At 37.7% G+C, this 19,303-nt stretch overlaps 1 protein-coding gene across 6 annotated transcripts in view; it reads right to left on the reverse strand.

Moving 5' to 3' along the window:
• The window catches only part of PDE1A (phosphodiesterase 1A), a 353,512-nt gene that overhangs the window by 77,134 nt on the left and 257,075 nt on the right, over positions 1–19,303 (reverse strand). For all 6 annotated transcript variants that reach the window (XM_019661202.1, XM_019661200.1, XM_019661201.1 and 3 more), the window contains one exon: positions 16,071–16,184. In XM_019661202.1, the coding sequence (XP_019516747.1) occupies positions 16,071–16,184 (114 nt within the window). The remainder of the gene's footprint in view (positions 1–16,070; positions 16,185–19,303) is intronic.

The raw sequence follows: 19,303 nt of genomic DNA on the forward strand, positions 1-19,303 counted from the left end.
AATTGTTAAATATGCCCTATCCTCCCACCTTTTCATAAGTTTCATAAAAGCCTGACAAGTTGAGTTTGAATTAAAAACTCTCAGCTCTTATGTGACAGGGCTGGGCCGTCTGGCTGGGGACATCTACTTGACCTTCTGCTCAGGTCCTCGCTGCACAGGCAGGTGGACACTGCAGCCTCCCAGTACAATCTGTGTCAACCTGCTTCTTGGCCACTCTTTAGGGGTGGAGGGGTACACACTCCAACTGTGTTCTGGGCCCCCTCAGGAGGAAAGACCTAAGGATGAGGCCCATAAAGACTTAGGAGACAGTCTAGAAGACCTTACAGCAGAGAATTTTGGAGTGTCAGTGTCAAGAATATGGTAGAGGGCACACTGGGCAGGGGAGAGAATTCCAGTGTCCAGAGGAAGACGAAGAGGGGCATGGGTTTCCAGGTTCTTCTTGGCCTTGGAGAACCTATCATCCCAATGGGGAAGAGCACACTCAAAGAGGGCCATTATTGAGCACTCTAAAATGAGGGGTAGTGTTCAGGGAAGCAGTTACAATGACTCTGGGTTAAGGGTGATACTGAACTCATATGTGATAAACATCTTCCCAGTGAGCCTTTCCAGGATGGATGGGTAATTGAGAAAGGTTGATCTTTCTGCAGTATGGGTATTCTTTGGGGTTAAGCGGTTCCCTCCTAGGCAAGCTCATTAATGCTATTTTTTTTATCAACACATATCTATGCTCTGAGCTGCCTGTGTTTCCCTGCCCCCTGCAAAAACAAAAGCAAAAAAAAAAACAAAAAACAACAACAAAAAACCCCAAAGGGTAACAATAAAGGTTCACCCAGACTTAAGAGCTATCTGAGGATATAGATGATAATATCAGCTAACTTTATTGCTTACTTACTATGAACCAGGCCAGGAGCCAAGCTTTATGTCATTCTCATTTAGTCCTCATAATATCAATGAAGAAGACACAATTATTATCACTGTCCCTATTTTACTGATGAATAAATTGAGACAGATACCTTGAGATTTGCTCAAAGTCACACAACCAGGAATGGTTGTGCTGCTTTTTGAGCTCAAATCTTTTGGATTTCATAGCCTGTTTTTAACTGCAGAACTATCCTTCACCTGAAATGCAAGTTTTCCTTGCTAAGTACCCAGACTACCTTCATATTCAGACAATAAAAATATCATTAATCGTTATTCTCTATCCCATAATTACCTTGAAATTCAGGGTTCAAAATAATTGATCTTAAAAAAGTTGTACAGGAGTTTGGCCCATCAGAGCATTTTTGGTTGGAGGAAGCTTAAATTTATTTCCCAAGACTGGTATGTTGAATCATTTTCTCATAGAGAAATATATCTAGAAGGTGGAATTTCAGGATATTTTGAAGTACAGTAAGCTAAATGTCAGGATAGGAAAAGGAAATATGAGTTGCCATATCGAGTTGTCAGTAAACTACTTCCTCAGTGCTAAATAAATTTGCAGTAATTTTTCCTAGCCAACACCAAGGATATTTATTTATTTATTATTTATTCCTTGTTTTGTTCTAAAAGGGACTTAAAACAGCAGGCTCACTAGTTGATTTCAACATGTTTTTTGTTTGTTTTGTGTTTTATTTTTGGCAATTTTCTTTCCTTTTTCTGTCTATCTGGTAGCTTTGTTCAATATTTCCTTTGTTTTGATTAATTTTTCTTTTTCTTTCTTTCCTTCTTTGTTTTTAACTGTGAGAAGATGACCGCTATATCTGAGTGACTATGAAGACTAAATATTTGGGTGGACAAGTCAGTTATGCTGACCTTAGCTCAATTCTCAAGAGCAAATCTTGGCTAAAATGAGGTCAGCTAAGGGGAGTGTTAAAGTTAGAAGCAGCGTTCTCCATGTTAAGGGCTAAGGAGGGCTCTGCACCTCCTCTGTATCCACAGCAGGAAGCAGAGGCCCAGGCAGAGGAGGGCCCCCCAGGACAGGCAGAAAGTCCTGGGGGAAATGTTGGAGGAATCAAGTTGCTTGGAAAGTTAGGATCAGGTTGTATTTTTGGATTCAGTTGGGATATGAAAATTGAGGGACTGGGTGAAGCAGAAAGCTGCCCTAGGCCTCACTGATGACTCTTGACTTTCCACCAGGAAGTCCTCTTGGCTCAAAAATATCTTTGAAAATATTCCTTTAGGCTCAAAGCCTCACATTCCATTAATTACTATTTATAATAATAGTAATAATAATAATAATAATAATAAGCATCCTCTGTGATTAAAATAACTGCCCCTGGAGTCAGACTCCTGGCTTCATCGCCTATTAGCCATGTGGTCTTGGAAAATATATTTCATCTGCATGAGTCTCAGTTTTTTTCTCAGTAAAATAGAGATGATGATGATGATGACGATAATAATAATAATAATAATAATAATAATAATATCCCTAATATTATTATATATATTCATCCTCACAAGCTTGTGAGGATGAAATGGGTAAATGCACAGAAAGCACTTAGAACAGCGCCTGTCACAAAGCAAACCCTCAGTAAACTCCCAACTATTTACACATCTGCTTGAATTAGTCTAAGCAGATTTCCTATTTCTGACATGTAGAAAAGAAGAGTTCAGTGGGGATGGAAGTGTTTGGGACATCATGGGAAGAAGTTGGTCCAAGTGGACTTTGGGGAACCAAAGAACAACATAAGGATTTTATGGGTTGTCAGGAGAAAGGGCAAGGAATCTCCAAAAATATTTTTACCTACTTTAAAATTTTACCAAGTAAAAGAGGCAAATTCATAGAGACAGAAAGTAGAATAGAGGTTACCAGAGGCTGAGGGGAGGGGAAATGAGGAATTATTATTTAATGGGTACAGAGTTTCTGTTTGGGATAATGAAAATGTTCTGGTAACGGACAGTATATCTGGTGATGGTTGTATATTTTAAATGTACTTAACTCCACTGAACTGTACACTTAAAAATGGTTAAAATGGTAAATTTTATGTTATGTACCATATTTTCCTATGTATAAGACACTCTCATGTATAAGACGCACCTTAATTTTGGGGCCCAAAATTTGAAAAAAAAATGTATTACATAAAGTTATTGAACTCAAGTTTTATTCATCATGAAATTCATACAACTCCTCATCACTGTCAAAACTCCCAACCATTAGCTTGTCCTCATCTGTGTCTGATGACGAATCACTGTCTTCATATATTGCCTTCTCCTCAGTGGGAAATGCAAGTTAAAAAATCTACAACCATTGTATAAGTCCAAATTTTTCGGAAAAGGGTGCGTCTTATACATGGGGAAATACGGTATATTTTACTACAATACAATAATATGTACCCAGTACTGATCTTTTTCCTGCTCTACTTTCCAGGGATCATATGTTGCCCCTCCTAATCAGGGCATTCCATGTTCCATCTAACTGTGTATCCTTCCAAGATTACTAACAGCACAGAGATGAAGCCATAGGGCCTATGGTCTCCCACATCTGGGAGTGGTGACCACACCACAGACTGAAGGACAGGCCTGCCTTCCCAGTGCCCAGCAATTGTTGCTGTGAGGCTAATCTCCAATTCAGCATCTTTTGCTGACTGCCCCTATTCCATGATGAAACTTCCTGGTTGCGGGAGGTGTTTCAGCACAAAGTCTTTTCATGTGTAACTTGGGGCAATATTTGGTCCATGCACTATTAATAAGACCTTAAAACTCTAATGATTACATTTGTAGCATTATCTCTTTTTTGTAGCCTAATTTTGACACCCTCTAGTCCCATAGTTCTCTCTTTTTTTTTAATTGTATTATTATTATTATTTTAAATTGTATTGGGGAACAGCCATGGTCATTGGTTACACATTGCTTCCATGCTACAATGGCATAGTTGACTCTTTTAGGGAGGGCGCAGCTCACAGTGGCACATGCGGGGATTGAACTGGCAACCTTGGCGCTATCAGCATCACACTCTAAACAACTGAGCTAACCGGTCACCCCAGCCCCATGTTTTTAAAGCATGGTCCCCAAACCAGCAGAATCATTAGAGCCTGGGAATTTGTTAGAACTGGAACTTGCAGAGCTCTACCCCAGACCTGTAGAATTAGACACTATCTGGGTGGGACCCAGCACTCTGTTTTACTAAGCTCTCCAGGTGATTCTCATGAATATTAAAATTTGAGAACTGCTCTCGTCCATTCATAGCTTTCCAGAAATGGAAAATTTCTGCCAAAGAAGTGAGATTGAATCCTCTTTTATAATGTGAACTTAGCAGCACTGCTTATTTCCATATACCCATTGTTTCACTTTCAGAGATGGAGTGTGTTGGTGAACTGTATGGGAAAGGACTGGCAGAAGAATCTCCCCGAAGTTACCTTAATTGATGAAGCTTTTATACTGGTGCTACAAATGAGAATTATCTGCATGTTACTTGACTGAAAAATAGAAGAGTAAAATTCTCATCTATTCTCTTAGCAACTTTCAAATATGTAATAGAGTGTCATTAATTACAGTCACCATGCTGTACAGAGAGTCAGACACTCAGGGTGGAGAATGGATGCTAAGAAGAGCTGTGATATATTCAGAGGACAGAAGTGTGAGGGAAGACAAGAAATATATTTCTTTCTAAACCTATGGGCCAAAATAGTAGAAGCAATGACAAAAGGAAGTTAACAATAGATAAACAGAATAGCAAAAAAAATTATCAATGTGTAGAGAATATTCTTCATAAATATTTGTTGAATAAATGTATAAAAACATAGGCAGAGAGTCTCTGGTCTTAGAGGTTGTTAAAACAATCATGTATTTTCAGTGGTTAGGTGAGGAATAAAGTCATTTTTTTGTTTGTTTTGATGCATGTTATATGAGGTCTGGCAATTAAGTTCACGAACTCATTTTAGAAAAAGTGCTACACACCTCATTGCTGAATATCACTATGATCACCTTCCAAGTACTCCCCTTGGGAAGCTATGAACCAACGCTAGTGCCTAGTCCACCCTTCAAAGCAATTTTGGATCTCTTTTTCTGGAATGGCTGTCAGAGCTGTTGTTGTATTACCCTTGATGTACTGAATGTCATCAAAATGTCTTCTTTTCAATATTTCTTTTATCTTCAGGTAAATAAAGAAGCCATTGGGGGCCATATAAGGGGAGTAGGGAGGGTGTTCCAATACAGTTATTTGTTTACTAGCTACAAACTCCATCACAGACAGTGCCATGTGAGCTGGTGCATTGTTGTGATGCAAGAGTCATGAATTGCTGGCAAAAAGTTCAGGTCATGTAACTTTTTTATGCAGCCTTTTCAGCACTTCCAAATAGTAAACTAGGTTAACTGTTTGTCCAATTGGTACAATTCATAATGAATAATCCCCCGATATCAAAAAATGTTAGCAACATCATTACAACAAGTTCATGAACTTAATTGCTAGACCTCATATATAGTAACATTTTCAGTCAGGTTCTGCTTTATGTGTGAAAAGACAATATCACATTTAAAAAATATTTTCTGTTACCCTGTGGCCCCTTGTCCAAATAAATAGTCAGCTATGATTTCATTCATTCACTCACGTATGACACACAAGAACCGAAGGAGGAAAAACTCCTGTTCCTGGATTTGAGTTTCAAAATCTAGGTCACATAAAAGGAGGAAACACCAGGCAAAGAATTTATCAGAAGCATATGTGATGAGTCAGAGCAGAATTCCACTCCCATAGTCATCAAACAATGCTTGATGGTTAATCAAAAGGAGTCAGTAAGGAAGACAGAAAGATCTTGAGAAGGGCTACTGAATCCTTGGTTCTTCAAACCAAGACAAATCTGAGGGGGGTCGGGAGATAGCACATCCCATTACATTCCCAGGATCTTGGAGCAGAAGCAAACTGGATACCTCACCCCCCACCTACCACTCCTGGGTAGAACCCTGAGGACAGAAACATCCCAGAGCAGAACTGGCTGATGTGTGTCTAGACAAACAGCCTCAAAGGTAATGGTGACTCAGACCAGATTAATGGAGATGGAGATGAGATAAAAAAGATAGAGAGTAAACAGTGTCCAAATATATTTTGGAGGTAGGCTTGCTAATGGAATATAGTAAAGAATGAAGAACACCTTTTATTTAATGAGACAAAACCAACCTAAGTCTCTGACTTTCAGTACTAGACATTTGTCCAACAACCATGTATATTGCTTAGCTGTATCATGGATCAATATGTTTTATGGCCTACCTTGAAAGCTAAATCAATCTATTGCCTTCTTTTATGGCAAAATAGATTGTGAATTCTAAGTAGCTAACTTAGAAATCAAACATTTGTGTTAGGACTTATTAGGATAAGGTGACCTCCTGGAAGGATTAGAGATTATGAACAAGGGCTTTGGAGGAAGGCAGACCTATATGGCTGTAAGGATGCTCTCAATAGCAAGTGACATCAAACTAAACCCAAAGTGGCTTAAATAATAGGGAAATTTATTATTTTTCTTAACAAGAAAACTAAAGGTAGGTTGATGCCAGTAGGAATTTTTAAAATATCAGCAGGTCCACTGTATCAAGGATTCAGGTTCCCTCCATCTTCCTATATTAGCAACTTTTGTGTTTGGTTTAGCTCTATGCTTATAACAAGATGGTTCTATCGGTTTCAAGCATCATACCCAGATCTGATTACCCAGAGGCACAGGACTCCTTTTCCATGGAGTGGAAATCTTTTGCTGACACCCCCCAACAGTCTCATTGGTTAAAATTGCATTACATGTCCATGTCCAAACTGTCTGGTTAGGGAATTGGGGATTAATTACTGGCTTAAATAAATTAGAATTCACTCATCCTGAGCCTGGGGCTAGGGTTGGTCTCCCCTGAATCACTTAACTTTGCAAAGGAGAGTGAATAATTGAAAAAAAAGAAAGGGTTCTATAGGCAAGGAAAAAGAGAAGAATGGATGTTGGGTATGCTCAAATGGGTAAGTTTGAACCTCTCTCTGACACTTGGTAGTTATATGAACCTAAGCAAGTAAATTTTTTTATGCCTCAAATTCCTTAATTTTATAGTGAAAATAATACAAGTATCTAATTCATAGAATTTTTTAGAATTATATGGAATCATATGTGCAAATTGAACAATATGTTGCCTTGGACATAATTAATTGTCAACAACCTTAATTGTTATTAGTATCATTATTAGAAAAGAATAATATTTAAACTATATCTTTTTAAAATGCAGGAAATAGTCATTTATATTTTATTGACCCAAAATATCACAGCAGTGAGACAAATAATATATGGAGCTTTGTTGATCAGTTCTCTCAAAAGATCTAGTCAGAATTTTTTTTTTCCTTTTTCACTAGTGAGGCTGTTTTTGAAAGTTTGTAGGAAGTAACACAGCACAGATGCACAGCAAATATGACAACTGACCAAAATGTATTGCAGCTTTTTCTAAGCCTGGTTTTCATACCCCATCTAAAGGGTGAGAACAGCTTCCAAACACAGCATTCCAAACAGCTACCCCTCCCAACAACTCACAGCATAAAAATGGAATTTATAAAAATCATAATTTGTTTTGTAAATGATCCACTGAGATCCAGCAATGTCTTTGCACATACCCTTCAAATTAATTTCCTCAGGGACTCCTCCAAATGGAAACACTCTAAAAAATATGAGTGTCCATATTCAGAAATGATAAGCAAACTATAGCCAGCTCTCTCCTGCCACCCCCCTGCTGGCATGAGCAGGTCTTTATGAGAGACTTTGGGACTATAGAAAAAAACACAGAATTCCAGAACAGAAAGGGACTAGAGACTTTCATCCCCAGGTAAGGAAACCAATGACTAGAGAAAAAAACGTTTTCTGCCCATAGGCTTGTCATTAGTAGGAGCACAGCCAGGATGGGAGTTGTGCAACATCCCACACAGACCCTGATTCAGGCCCCCTTGCACGCAGTACTAGCATAAACATTTTAGTTTTCACCCTAGAGAGGAAACTGTTGTTTAGGAAAAGCACCCTTCTCCATTCTCAATTCTAAAGCATGATTTACATAAAATTGATCTCCTACTTCCCTCATGAGATGCTTGACCACAGAACTTGAATATCCAATTTCCCTAGAGATGACTGTTTGAGGGATAAGCATATTACCTAACCAGAGCCAATGTAACAGAAAGGTTATGTCTGTTGGATCCTCTGGGAAAGAAACCCTTTCTCGTACCTGCTGGATTTGAAAGTGTGAAGATGTAAAGCTTGGAAATACTGCCACTGTCTTATCTCGCTACCACTCAAAGCATCAGAAGGAGGCCATTCCAGAGCAGGCAAAACCAAAAGGTTGATCTGTTGATGCCATTTTTACTCTGAATCACCTATACTTATTGTCAACACTAGCCATCATGTTTTGTCCGACTTTGTTTAAGCTGGTTTGGTTGGATTTCCTGTTACTTACAACTGAAATACTCATGAAAGGTGTTCATTAATTCACCTCTTCTCTTTGTTTTCTTCTACCCTACTCCAGGTCTAAATGTCCAAGAGTACACTTGAGTCAATGCCATCATGATGTGCAGGTTGCGGTGATTAGTAATAGAGGGTTTGCTCTCCATGTAACACCGACCCCTGATTTTCGCAGCCATTGTTGCGCCATTATTTCTTTTTGTTGCACCATTTTGGCCATTATTATTGTTATACTCTAACCTATGCTGAGCTACTGAGTTTAAAACAAATGCTAACCTTTCTGATTTTACAGTGCTACTCATTTTTGCTTATTTGAAGACCTTTAGCTGTTAGCTCCATCTTCATCTATATTTTCCACCTGTGCTTGGCTATTTGTCACTTTTCCTAGAGAACTTCCCAAAGATAACTCCCTGACCTAATCTTCCCTGAATGTTATTTCTCTTTATTTCAAATCTCTTAGCTAACTCTTCATCTCCAGGCTACAGGTGCCAGCCTTCCATTCTAAAAACAGTATGAAACAAAACAAAACAAAACAAGCGTATGCCTCCATTAATAGATTGTTCTATCTTTTCTTTTTCCTACACTAGGAAATTCTTGAAAAATAGCCTGCACTAGTTTCTTGGAGAGCCATGGCACATTAATAGCTCATACTACCATAACCTGGCTGGTAGCATTTCCTCTTTATTGGGACTCCACTTCAGATGCATTAGGAATCTGCTAACTGCATGCTGTGGTTCTCCTCGTGGTGTCTGACCCACCCTTTGTAGTATCCTGCTCTACTCTGCTTTTTGGTACTCCATATTCTTAAGGCATGCCTCCTGTTTCTCTATCTATTCTTCCAAAGTCTCCTTTTCAATAGCTCCTTGACTAACTTTAAATGCTTGTGTTCTCCATATCTGTCTGTAATTACCCTCTCACCCCACACTTCTGTTTGGCATTTTCATCCTCTCCCTTGACTTCAGTTACTAGGGTAACACGGGGAACCATATTGAGATGGAGCTCCCAGAGTTTTGGAAACCTTAATGGTTGGAAATTGGGAAAACTGGCATTTGAAAAGTCAAAAAATAATTTGTTTTATCCTACAGAGGTTTTGTGTTACCTTCAGAATCAGACTGCTCTTTTGTTTTATGAAAAAACTTTTGAATAGGTCTTTAAGTTACACGAATATAAAGAGAAGGCCCTATTCTGGCATAGGGCAGGAAGAGTGAGACCGTGTGTCCAAAAGAGGCTAAACATCTCTGGACAGAAACGGACAAGGTTGTCCTCATGGTGAGCACACCTACATCATTGTAGATTTTGTGTCCTTTAGAAAAATGTCTCTGTTTTTTGTTTGTTTGTTTGTTTGTTTGTTTTTCTAAATATGGATTTAGACTGCATAGGCTTTGAGCATAGGTGTTGATTCTGGAGATGAATACACGACTTGATATCAGTTTGTTAGTCCCTTCCTTTCTCTTGGCTTTGGAGTTTGAGATCCTGAATCCAGGCTAAAAAAACACGTTGAAAGGCACCTGCATCGAGGATGGTAAGCTGGCTACTGCAAGATGGGCTTACACCTTAAAGGATGCAGAGAAATGCCTGGTAGGGGGCCTCCATGGAAGAGGTTGAGTTACGGGTCCCAAGAGCATCCACCAGTAAGGTCTTAGAACAGTTACAGCTGAACCTAGATTCAGTTTGGGGAAATAGGGGAAGCAACTGAGCTCGTTGGTGCTTGAGAGCAGCACCAGTCTGTGGGCTGATGAACGTGAGGGGAAAATAGGTGCCCTGCAGAGTAACAATTCAGCAGGGTGAAGCCAGAGAGCTGGCTGCAGAGGAAAGTGACAACCAGGACAGACTGGTAAAAGAAGTAAACATTCCCTGAGCATTCTCAAAAACTTTAGGATGGGAAACGTCGAAATAGCAAAGGAGCCCTGATTATTGAAATAAAAATAAAGCATCCAAACAAACGGACACCCCTGAGTTATAATCTCCAAATTCACTTCTTTAACTGGCATCTTGTTTCTGCGCTCTAGCGTCCATATATCTAGAATGTTCCAGGCATCTTTTTTTTTTTTTTTACCATAAGTCCTTTTGCTAGAAACCATATCTTTAAGAATGGATGTGGGGAGCTTTGACAGAGAACAAAGCTCATTAACATCAAGAAATACCTGGATATTTAAGCATATCTGGTTTGTGATCTTGACTTTGTATAATTCTAACTCCTTATTATTCCCTCTGGTTATGATTTACTGCTACTGAGCGTTTCCTCTTGCAATCTGCCAATGTGCTTGAGTTTCTTTCTGTAACTCTGAATCTCCCTGTTTCTTGCTTGCAGTTCTCTGGCTTAGGTTTATCTTCCCAGCTGTTGACTCATTTCTAGCCCCCAGTTATCTGCACAGTTATACTCTTGGTTCTGATGACCAGTGTGCCTGGTATTCATCTCAGGTACTCAATAGATATGAATTTCATAAGTGAATATTTCTTAGTAATTCCTTGTAGAGGTACTTGATGATTTCAAGGGACTTAGCCTCTAAGGTGCCCTGGACTTCATTCAATTTCTATCATATTAACTTCTTGAAGTCCTGATTGACATCCATGCATTCTCGTTCAAGGTACTCTCTCAATTGAGGATGTTTTTATCAAAAACATGTGGATCCTGTTAAGGTTTGCACTTTGCTTTCATTTCCTTGTAATTTGAGCCCATTTGTCTTTATTTTCCCATGATCAAAAACCGCTTTCAAGAAATAATTTGATATGTTCACTAGGAGGCATAAATTATATCTCTTAATGTGTTATGTACCCAGAAATATCTGCATTTGGTGAGTACAACAAAGAGTGGCTATATTTGACTTTCACTGTCAGATATTGTGCTGCATTTTACCCTCAGATCAAAGTTGTGAGGTCAGCATTGTCGTTGTGCTTATTTTACAGATAATGAAGTTAGGAACCATAAAAGTGAAGTAACTTGTTTAAAGAAAGGGAGCACTGAATGGAGAATCCAGGCTTTGAACAACCCACTTTTTCTGAATCCAGAGTCTGTGCTCTAACTAGGGTAATCATAAGACTTGGATTGGTTCACACTAAGAAAATGAAGTTATAAATTGTGTTGTTAGGCAGTATGAGTAAGGATAATATCCATCTCTGAAGAATACCTCCCCATCAGCTGCCTACCCCCATGAATAGCAATTCATGAAGCCGAGGATGCTACTTTGGCTGGCAATATCCCAATCCAAATAAGGACAATCAAACAGAATTTTTTTCTGGGCCACATGTTTCTGGATTACAACTGAGCAGCTTTGAAAAAGAATAGCCTCTAGGGACACATCTGAATGCAGGGCTCATAAAATATTGGCATTTGCATTTGAAAATGTCTTGTTAAAAAACCAACAAACAGTCCTATTCATTAGGGAATTGTGCTATAATCCCTCAGAGAAGGTCAGAATTCAAATTCTATCCAAACTCTGTTTTTATTTTTTTCACTCAAATAATCTTTCAAGAGAGATTTTTGTTTCGATTTGTTTTCTTAATGGAAACCCTGCAGTTACTAAGGCTTAGTAGGAAAAGGTAGGGGTGTGTGTGTGTGTGTGTGTGTGTGTGTGTGTGTGTGTGTGTGTGTTAAACTAATTCATAATTTCTGTTTCATCCTGCTTAATTATGTGTTGACCTTTTAATGCAGCCAAGTCCAAATTTCAAAAAAGTGCCTCTCTGAAATACTCACTGAGACATTTTTTCTAGAAAGAGAATTTTCCATTAAAAAACATCTCAGAAGTCAGAAGGTTTTTACACTTTAAAAGCAACTAAATACTTCTTCACCCCTCCTCCTTCTAAATCATCTGTTTTACTAAAATTCCTAAGGCAAATGCAATTTTAATAATTATATACACATCTCAACATAAACAGCCTGTTTACTGCTGTATGTCTCACTAAGTTTATAGGGAATCAAACTACATCAGGTATTGTTCTAAAATTTCTTGAGCTGATATTTTCATCATGAAGTCCTAGACTTAGAAGATATATACAAGGTAATCTTAGGTTCTACCAGTGGCATCACCATCAATGTTTAACCACAGGCTCTCCAGGAAAAAAAATCTGTTTTGTACTATTTTCCAGTTTCCATGGTGTGAATACTTCCACTGAAGCCCATTTAAAGCAACTGATGTGACAGCCCTTAAGGCAGAACTGGGAAGAGAGGCAACCAAAGTGGGCACCCCACTGGATCTGACAAATCTGAAAGCATGTGACTGTTCATCAAAACTTTCCAGTAAGTCTCTGAAATAGCCTTTTGGTCAGATGTTACTAAAGGGATGCAGATGAGAATGTTGCTCTATAGCCCAGGCGCTAGAGCCAGGCTGCCAAGACCCTAACTCCACTATTTAAGTTACTCTCTGCTATTTTGGGTAAGCTATGTAATTTGTCTGTGACTCTATTTCCTCACACGTAAAATGGTAATGAATAAAAGTTCTATCTTATAGGATTAATAGGATGATTAAATAACACAGTGCATTAAAATGCTTAAGAGAATCGTTGGCACATGCCAGGACATAATCATAGGATATTAGTAATAAATGTAACGCATTATTTTTCCAGAATTTACAGTTCCAACTATCAGAAAGTTTTACACATTGTCATCTAAATCTTTCAGAGGCAATTAAAAACCAACCAGCTTAATAGTAAAACTCTGAGAGGAGCCATTTGGAGAGGGAAGAGCAATCAATACGAAGTCGTACCCTAGTTTCCAGTCCCAGTTTTGCCATGCTTATGTCTGTGAGCTTTGGCAAACCATTTTACTTCTGAGAGCTTTAGAACTCTTGTTAGTAAAGTGCAGAAAGTAATGATTACCCTGTCAACCGCATAGGATTGTGGTGAGACTAATGTGAGGCAATGAAGCTAAGAGTCCTTGGAAGGTGGTATAGATGTGGGGTATAATTATTAATAGATGCATGGAAGCATTAAAATAAAATAGTGTAGTTTTGTGGGATTTGAGTAAAAGTTGGGAATGATGTGGTATTAAGAGCTGGGATGCTTTTTGTAAAGAGCAAACAAAACAAAACAAAACCCCACAATTTCACCATGAAGCAGTTAACATTTTTCTTCCCACACAAGAGCAATTTTCAAATGAAAAGCAGCTATACTTTGAAATGTAACACATGTTTAAATGAATCAAGGATCATGGGGAACTGAGTTGACAAAATATCTGTGAAATTATAACCCTCTGGGAAAGTAAATACAACAGAAAAATTAATAAATATTGCATGTAATAATCTACAAAATGAAAAACAAGACACTGAGGCAAACCATATGATTAGCATTATGCCATTATATGCCATTATAAGATAAAAAATGTAAATACCCAAATAATCCTTAAACATTCTTTATATAAATAATACAAAAAATAAAATGTAAAGGACATTTAACAGGTTGAGTTCAGTCAATTTGTGAACCATAAAGAGTGCACATGAAAATGAAAGAGCAAGGAAATTATAGGAGCAACATTAGATTTTTTTAAGTTTACACTTTGAATCTCTGTTCACTTAGGAAAATTAGATGCATTTATAACCATTCAGTGAACGTTAACCAAGAAAACAATTCTGCCTAGAGTTTATAGTCTAAAAGTGTGCCTGTCATGTATATTTTTTTCTTAATTTATGACTCTAAACCATGCTTTAACCGAGGAGTTTCATTCTGAGGACAAAGAAAAAAAATTACCTGTGCAACGTATCCCTTGCCATGCCTCTTTTCTATCAGTTATTAATGAAATTTCTCATTGTCTGGTATTAAAAAGTTCAGTATGTGATATAGGAAGATCTTCAGGTTTCCTTACTTAGGGGTAAAAAAAGCAAAATGAAAACCTGTGTATATTGTATGCTATCTTGAAAGAAAAAGGAAAAACATGAGATAAAAATCTGTAATAAATCATTGGAAATATACATAGAAAATCTATGAGTTGGGAATTTGAAGAGATTGGGTGAAGGATGGAGGCAAGACTTTCCTGAGGCACCTTTTTACTTTATTTTGATTTTTTAATCATGTGAATTGATTACTTATTAAACAATAATGTGTGTGTGTGTGTGTGTGTGTGTGTGTGTGTGTGTGTGTGTGTGTGTGTTTAAGCCCAGCATACACCAAAAAATCCAAACTTCAGTCTCAGCTTCCCAAGCTCGGGCCTGACCCAGGCACAGACACCTGCAGAAGTGAAGGGGTCTGATGGATGCTTCAGTCTCCATGTTCCCTCTCCTGTCCCACTCACTCTGCTATTTGTCATTGTTCAGGATGTGGTGGGCTGTGGGGGGAGGGGGATGAGGCAGGAAATTACAGGGGTCAAAGGGTCTTATAAGACTAGTGTGTTTGTTGTCATCTGTGTGACAAATGCTCAAATGCTGGTTAGTTTTACTTCTGGGCAGCTTTTGTGGGTCCTTCAGTGACAATTCACTACACTGATATTTAGGCTGAGTTTTATGATTCCTACCTTGGTTCTTATATCAGTAATCACACCCATGCAACCTCTTGTTCACTTTCTGAAGTCAGTATTATTTGGTCAATCTCTTCAAAAGACCTCTACTCCACCTGCCTCGTGACTTTGGAAAAACTCAGAGCCTTTTCTCTTCTAAACTTCAGAAGTGCGCGTCTCTCCCTCCACAGGGTCCCTCTTAACTGGGAATTCAGTGTAGTCCTAATCAGCCTGCTACCTTCATCTTTTTTTGAAATAAGAGTCAGGAAACAGTCTCAGTACTCTCTGAACTCCTAACAACACTGGTCAGAACTCCCCAGAACTGTTCACTGGGTCTGCTATTAGCACTGGGGCTCTCAGGGTGCCCTCCCGTGACTTGAGGTCAGAGGTAAGTGACCCCTTAAGAGAAGAAAGAGAAAATGCACAGTTCTCCCTTCAGGACAGGCTTTCTTAACCTCCGACTATTAACACTTGGGACTGGATAGTTCTTTGTTGTGGGGGATTTTCCTGTGCATTGGGGGATGTTTAATAGCATTCCTAGCCTCTATCCATCACATAGCAGTAGCACACCCCCATCAACCAAACAAAAATATCTGCAGACATTGCCGAATGCCCCCTGGAAGGCAACTAGCCTGAGCAAGAGCCACAGCACTAGGCTAACATCCCTCTTCAAATAAATCCCCGTTTCCTAATTTCCTTACCACTCTGCCAATTATGAGGAAGCTGGCTGGTGAGGTTTATGGGATGATCAAATACATATTTGAGACTGCCCTTTAGTAAGCCCTGCACAGAAGGTCTGATAGATACATCTCATAAGAATGTGTGGGCATGTGACACCCATTTTATCAGAAGGGACGCTGAAATCTTTAGATAACAGGAAAATCCTTACATCACTGAAAAATCAGTATAAACTGACATCTGTTTCTGACATTTAGAAATCTGGGCCTAAGGACCTTGGGGGGTAGGGAGACAGGAGACTTCAACTTATTCATTTTATGACTTTACCGATATTCTTTGACTACTTCTTGGTATTCAAGCATTTGGATTAAAATGTGTAATTTTTTTTTATTTTTAAATATCATAGTCCGGTTAAATGGCTACATTAAGAAGAACTTTTTAAATTTAAATAAGATTTGATTTTGGCTTCATGACTAAGACATGCTAAATTCATATTTGAGATAAAGTCAAGAAAGAGGAAAAAGGGGAGAGAGGCAAAGATGATAAAAGAGCGGCAAAGAAGATAAAAGGGTGAGGAGGTTAAAACCTACCTTGTTTCGTCGATATAAACCGCTTCCAACACAGATGCTGCATATTCAATATTCTTCTTTAAGTCTATGACGTTAACATCACCTTTTTCCAGCTGCTTCACTAAGCATCTTAGTCTATTTCAAAAAACAGTAGCAAAAAAGAGAGAAAAATAAAAAAGATTTATTATAACTATATGGAAAACAGTCCAATAATAAATATACAAATTGAGTAAAACTTTTAACATGTCTTTCTAGGTCATCAAATAGAATACAAAGTTGCTAGTTTGGGTACCATATTTCAAGAATGCTCTTTCTGAAAGTTCAAGACAATATAGATATTTTCATAAAACTAATTTCCTGACACTTGAATTTATTCTATGGCTGCTCTGCTTCTTCAGGAGGCAGTAAAAGAATATTGAAAGAGCACTCTTTGGACCACTACTATAGCAATTATTCATTGTATATAGCAATAAAAACAAAAACGAAAGGCAAGAGATCCAAGAAAATATAATTAAGATGAGAAAAAACATATGTACATATGCTTAGTGTTTCATTGCAATGTTTTTCCACTTGAGATAAATCTATAAAATGTTTCCTCTTGTTTTTATCCATAGGATAATATGTCTCAACTCTCTGAGGAATTTTAAGGCATAGGGATCAGTTAAGCCATGCCTAGATTCCTGAATCACAGAAACTGTGAGATAATTAATGTTATTGTTTTAATCCATTAAATTCTGGGTTGTTGTTTTTTTATGTAGCAATAGGTATCTCATGGAGTAAGATAATACACATTACTTTGGTAAGTTTCTAATACTTTTAGTAACTTTATGCATTAATTATGAGCCAAGTGTTTCTGAAGAGATGGCCTTACAGTAAGCAGAAAAAGAAAACATATTTCTTACTCTCTACATAGTGTAGATAAATAATGTAAGGACAATTTACTCATTTTCCTAAGTCAGCAGATAGAATTTAATTCCATTTCTGAGCCAAGGTATTTCAGAGAGAATGGAGTACATCTGTTTTGGGGCACTACCTTAGAGGTAGTGTAGCAGGTTTTCTGAAAATTTTCTTTGGATGATTTCCAATACCAAGGCAAGAGTATAAAGACAAGTTAAAAATTTTAGCAAAGGTATTTGATATCCCTCCATCAATAAGAAACGCTTTATTTCTCCATGGAAAATGTTACACCTAGATTAAGACTTCTTATTCAGGAAGCTACAAATAATTACTTTTTGTACTATACACTTCTGTATGACAAAATATTAGCAGGCAACAATACTGCGAAATAAATTCTATGTGCCAATCAATAAGTCTTATTTGTACAGAGGAAGAAAACAAAACAAAACAAGACCAAAGCAACAACTGGAACAGTTTACTTAGAAAGGAAAAACTAAGCCTGGCTTTCAGGCTTGAATAAAATGCTGAATGTGATGATAACGAAGCAACATATTCAAGTGTTTTGAGATTTTTTTAATGTTTATGACCCAATCACATACTTATTGAAATTACTTTTTATGTGTGAAAGTAAAAGAAATAGTTTCACAGCTCTGCAATGGTTTAAAAATATACCACTCGTGTATCTTTCTTGTGAAAATTACTTGGTAAAGCTTGGTTATATTTGGTTGTATGACGTGCTTTTGAAACAATCAGTACTTCCGATGGTCGCCTTTTCTTAGTTCTAAACAAATGAACTCTATTTTTGAGTTAGCAATTTTCTTCATTAAAACAAATAAATGTTCCGTTCTCTTGAAGCTAGATAAGGCCATAAAACTTCACTCTGGCTCAGGACAATAAATGCAGGTGGTTGAGTAAGAGTTTCAGAAAACTTATTTTGAGGAAGGCTAGTTCAGCTGGGAGGGGATCTCGCTTATCCCCTGCCCATTTCTTACTACCTGGAATGCAGTGGAATTGTCTCAAGGCTCAGCAGCCACCTAGGATCATGAAGTGACAAGGCACTAACAATGTTAGCACCCACTAACAATGACAGAGAAGGAAAAAAGATGGAAGTGGCCTGGATCATATGCTGTGAATCCACTTGAATGAAATCACCTACCTCAGGGCTTACTTCCTCTGAGAGAAAAAAAAGTATTGTGTGCAAGCCAATATTAGATTGACATTTCTTTTATGAGTACCTGATCCCAATACTAACTGATAAATGAAAAGTATAAGAAATGACTCAAAGAACTCAAGAATGGAGAAATTATCACATAAAATGAGAGGAGACATTCCTTGGAAACTATCCGCAGGTATGTCCTAGCTTATGACAGGCTGCAGGTTTCCCAGGGAAATTGTCAGGTCATCATCAAATCAACAATCACGTCTGATGAGAACTGTGACATCAAGAGGCTCTAAGGCTTGCACAATGAAGATACTCTTGTAGAGACATCTTGATGGAGCTTAAAAACAACAAATGCTATGAATTGTTATTCCTTAATAAGGGTATAAACCTATAATCTGACACAAGAAATTGATCCTTTGCCTGTATGCACCAAATTTCCTTTAATGAGTACATATTTTTATTTATATAAAAAGAAATACCTTTGTATTATAAAACGATTACTTATAATAACAGGTTAATGGAATAATTTATAAAATTATTATTCTAATGGTGAATTTGCTTTTTAATCAATTTATGCATATCATAATTCCCAACAGTCTTATTTAGGCTACTATTTCACTTTCTTTAAAGATAATACAAAGCCAACATCAGGAATAATTTTCAAATGATCATATATTCTAAACGGATGGGTTCCAAAGCATTAAGGCTTTACTGCATATATCTGTACACATTTTTAATTTCTTAAAGAAGATAACTATAGACTTTCAGGAAACAACCTATCAATGAATATGCCTCATGAACATAAACATACAAAATTCTTAACATTTTAGGGAATCAAATCTACCAACATATAAAAGAATAGTACATCATAAAACAGACTTATCCCAAGAATGCAAGGTTTCTAAGAGATTGAAATGTTAATCAATGTAATTCACTATATTAAGAGGCTAATTGACAGGAAGCAGGTCAGTGGTTGCCTGGGAATGGGGGATGTGGGGATGAGGGAGGAGAGGAAGGGGAGAAAACTTTAGAGGATAATGGAAATATTAATTTTCTTTTTCTTTTTTTTTTTAAAGATTTTTATTGGGGAATTGGGGGGATGGGAACAGTGCTGGAGAATTGGGGGAAGGGGAACAGACAAGTTGCTGTCCTTTTGTTCTTGTCTAGTTGTGGAGGACGCTGCTTCACTGGCCCA

Source organism: Hipposideros armiger, unplaced genomic scaffold (genome assembly GCF_001890085.2).
Source record: "Hipposideros armiger isolate ML-2016 unplaced genomic scaffold, ASM189008v1 scaffold_338, whole genome shotgun sequence".
NCBI classification, from domain to species: domain Eukaryota; kingdom Metazoa; phylum Chordata; class Mammalia; order Chiroptera; family Hipposideridae; genus Hipposideros; species Hipposideros armiger.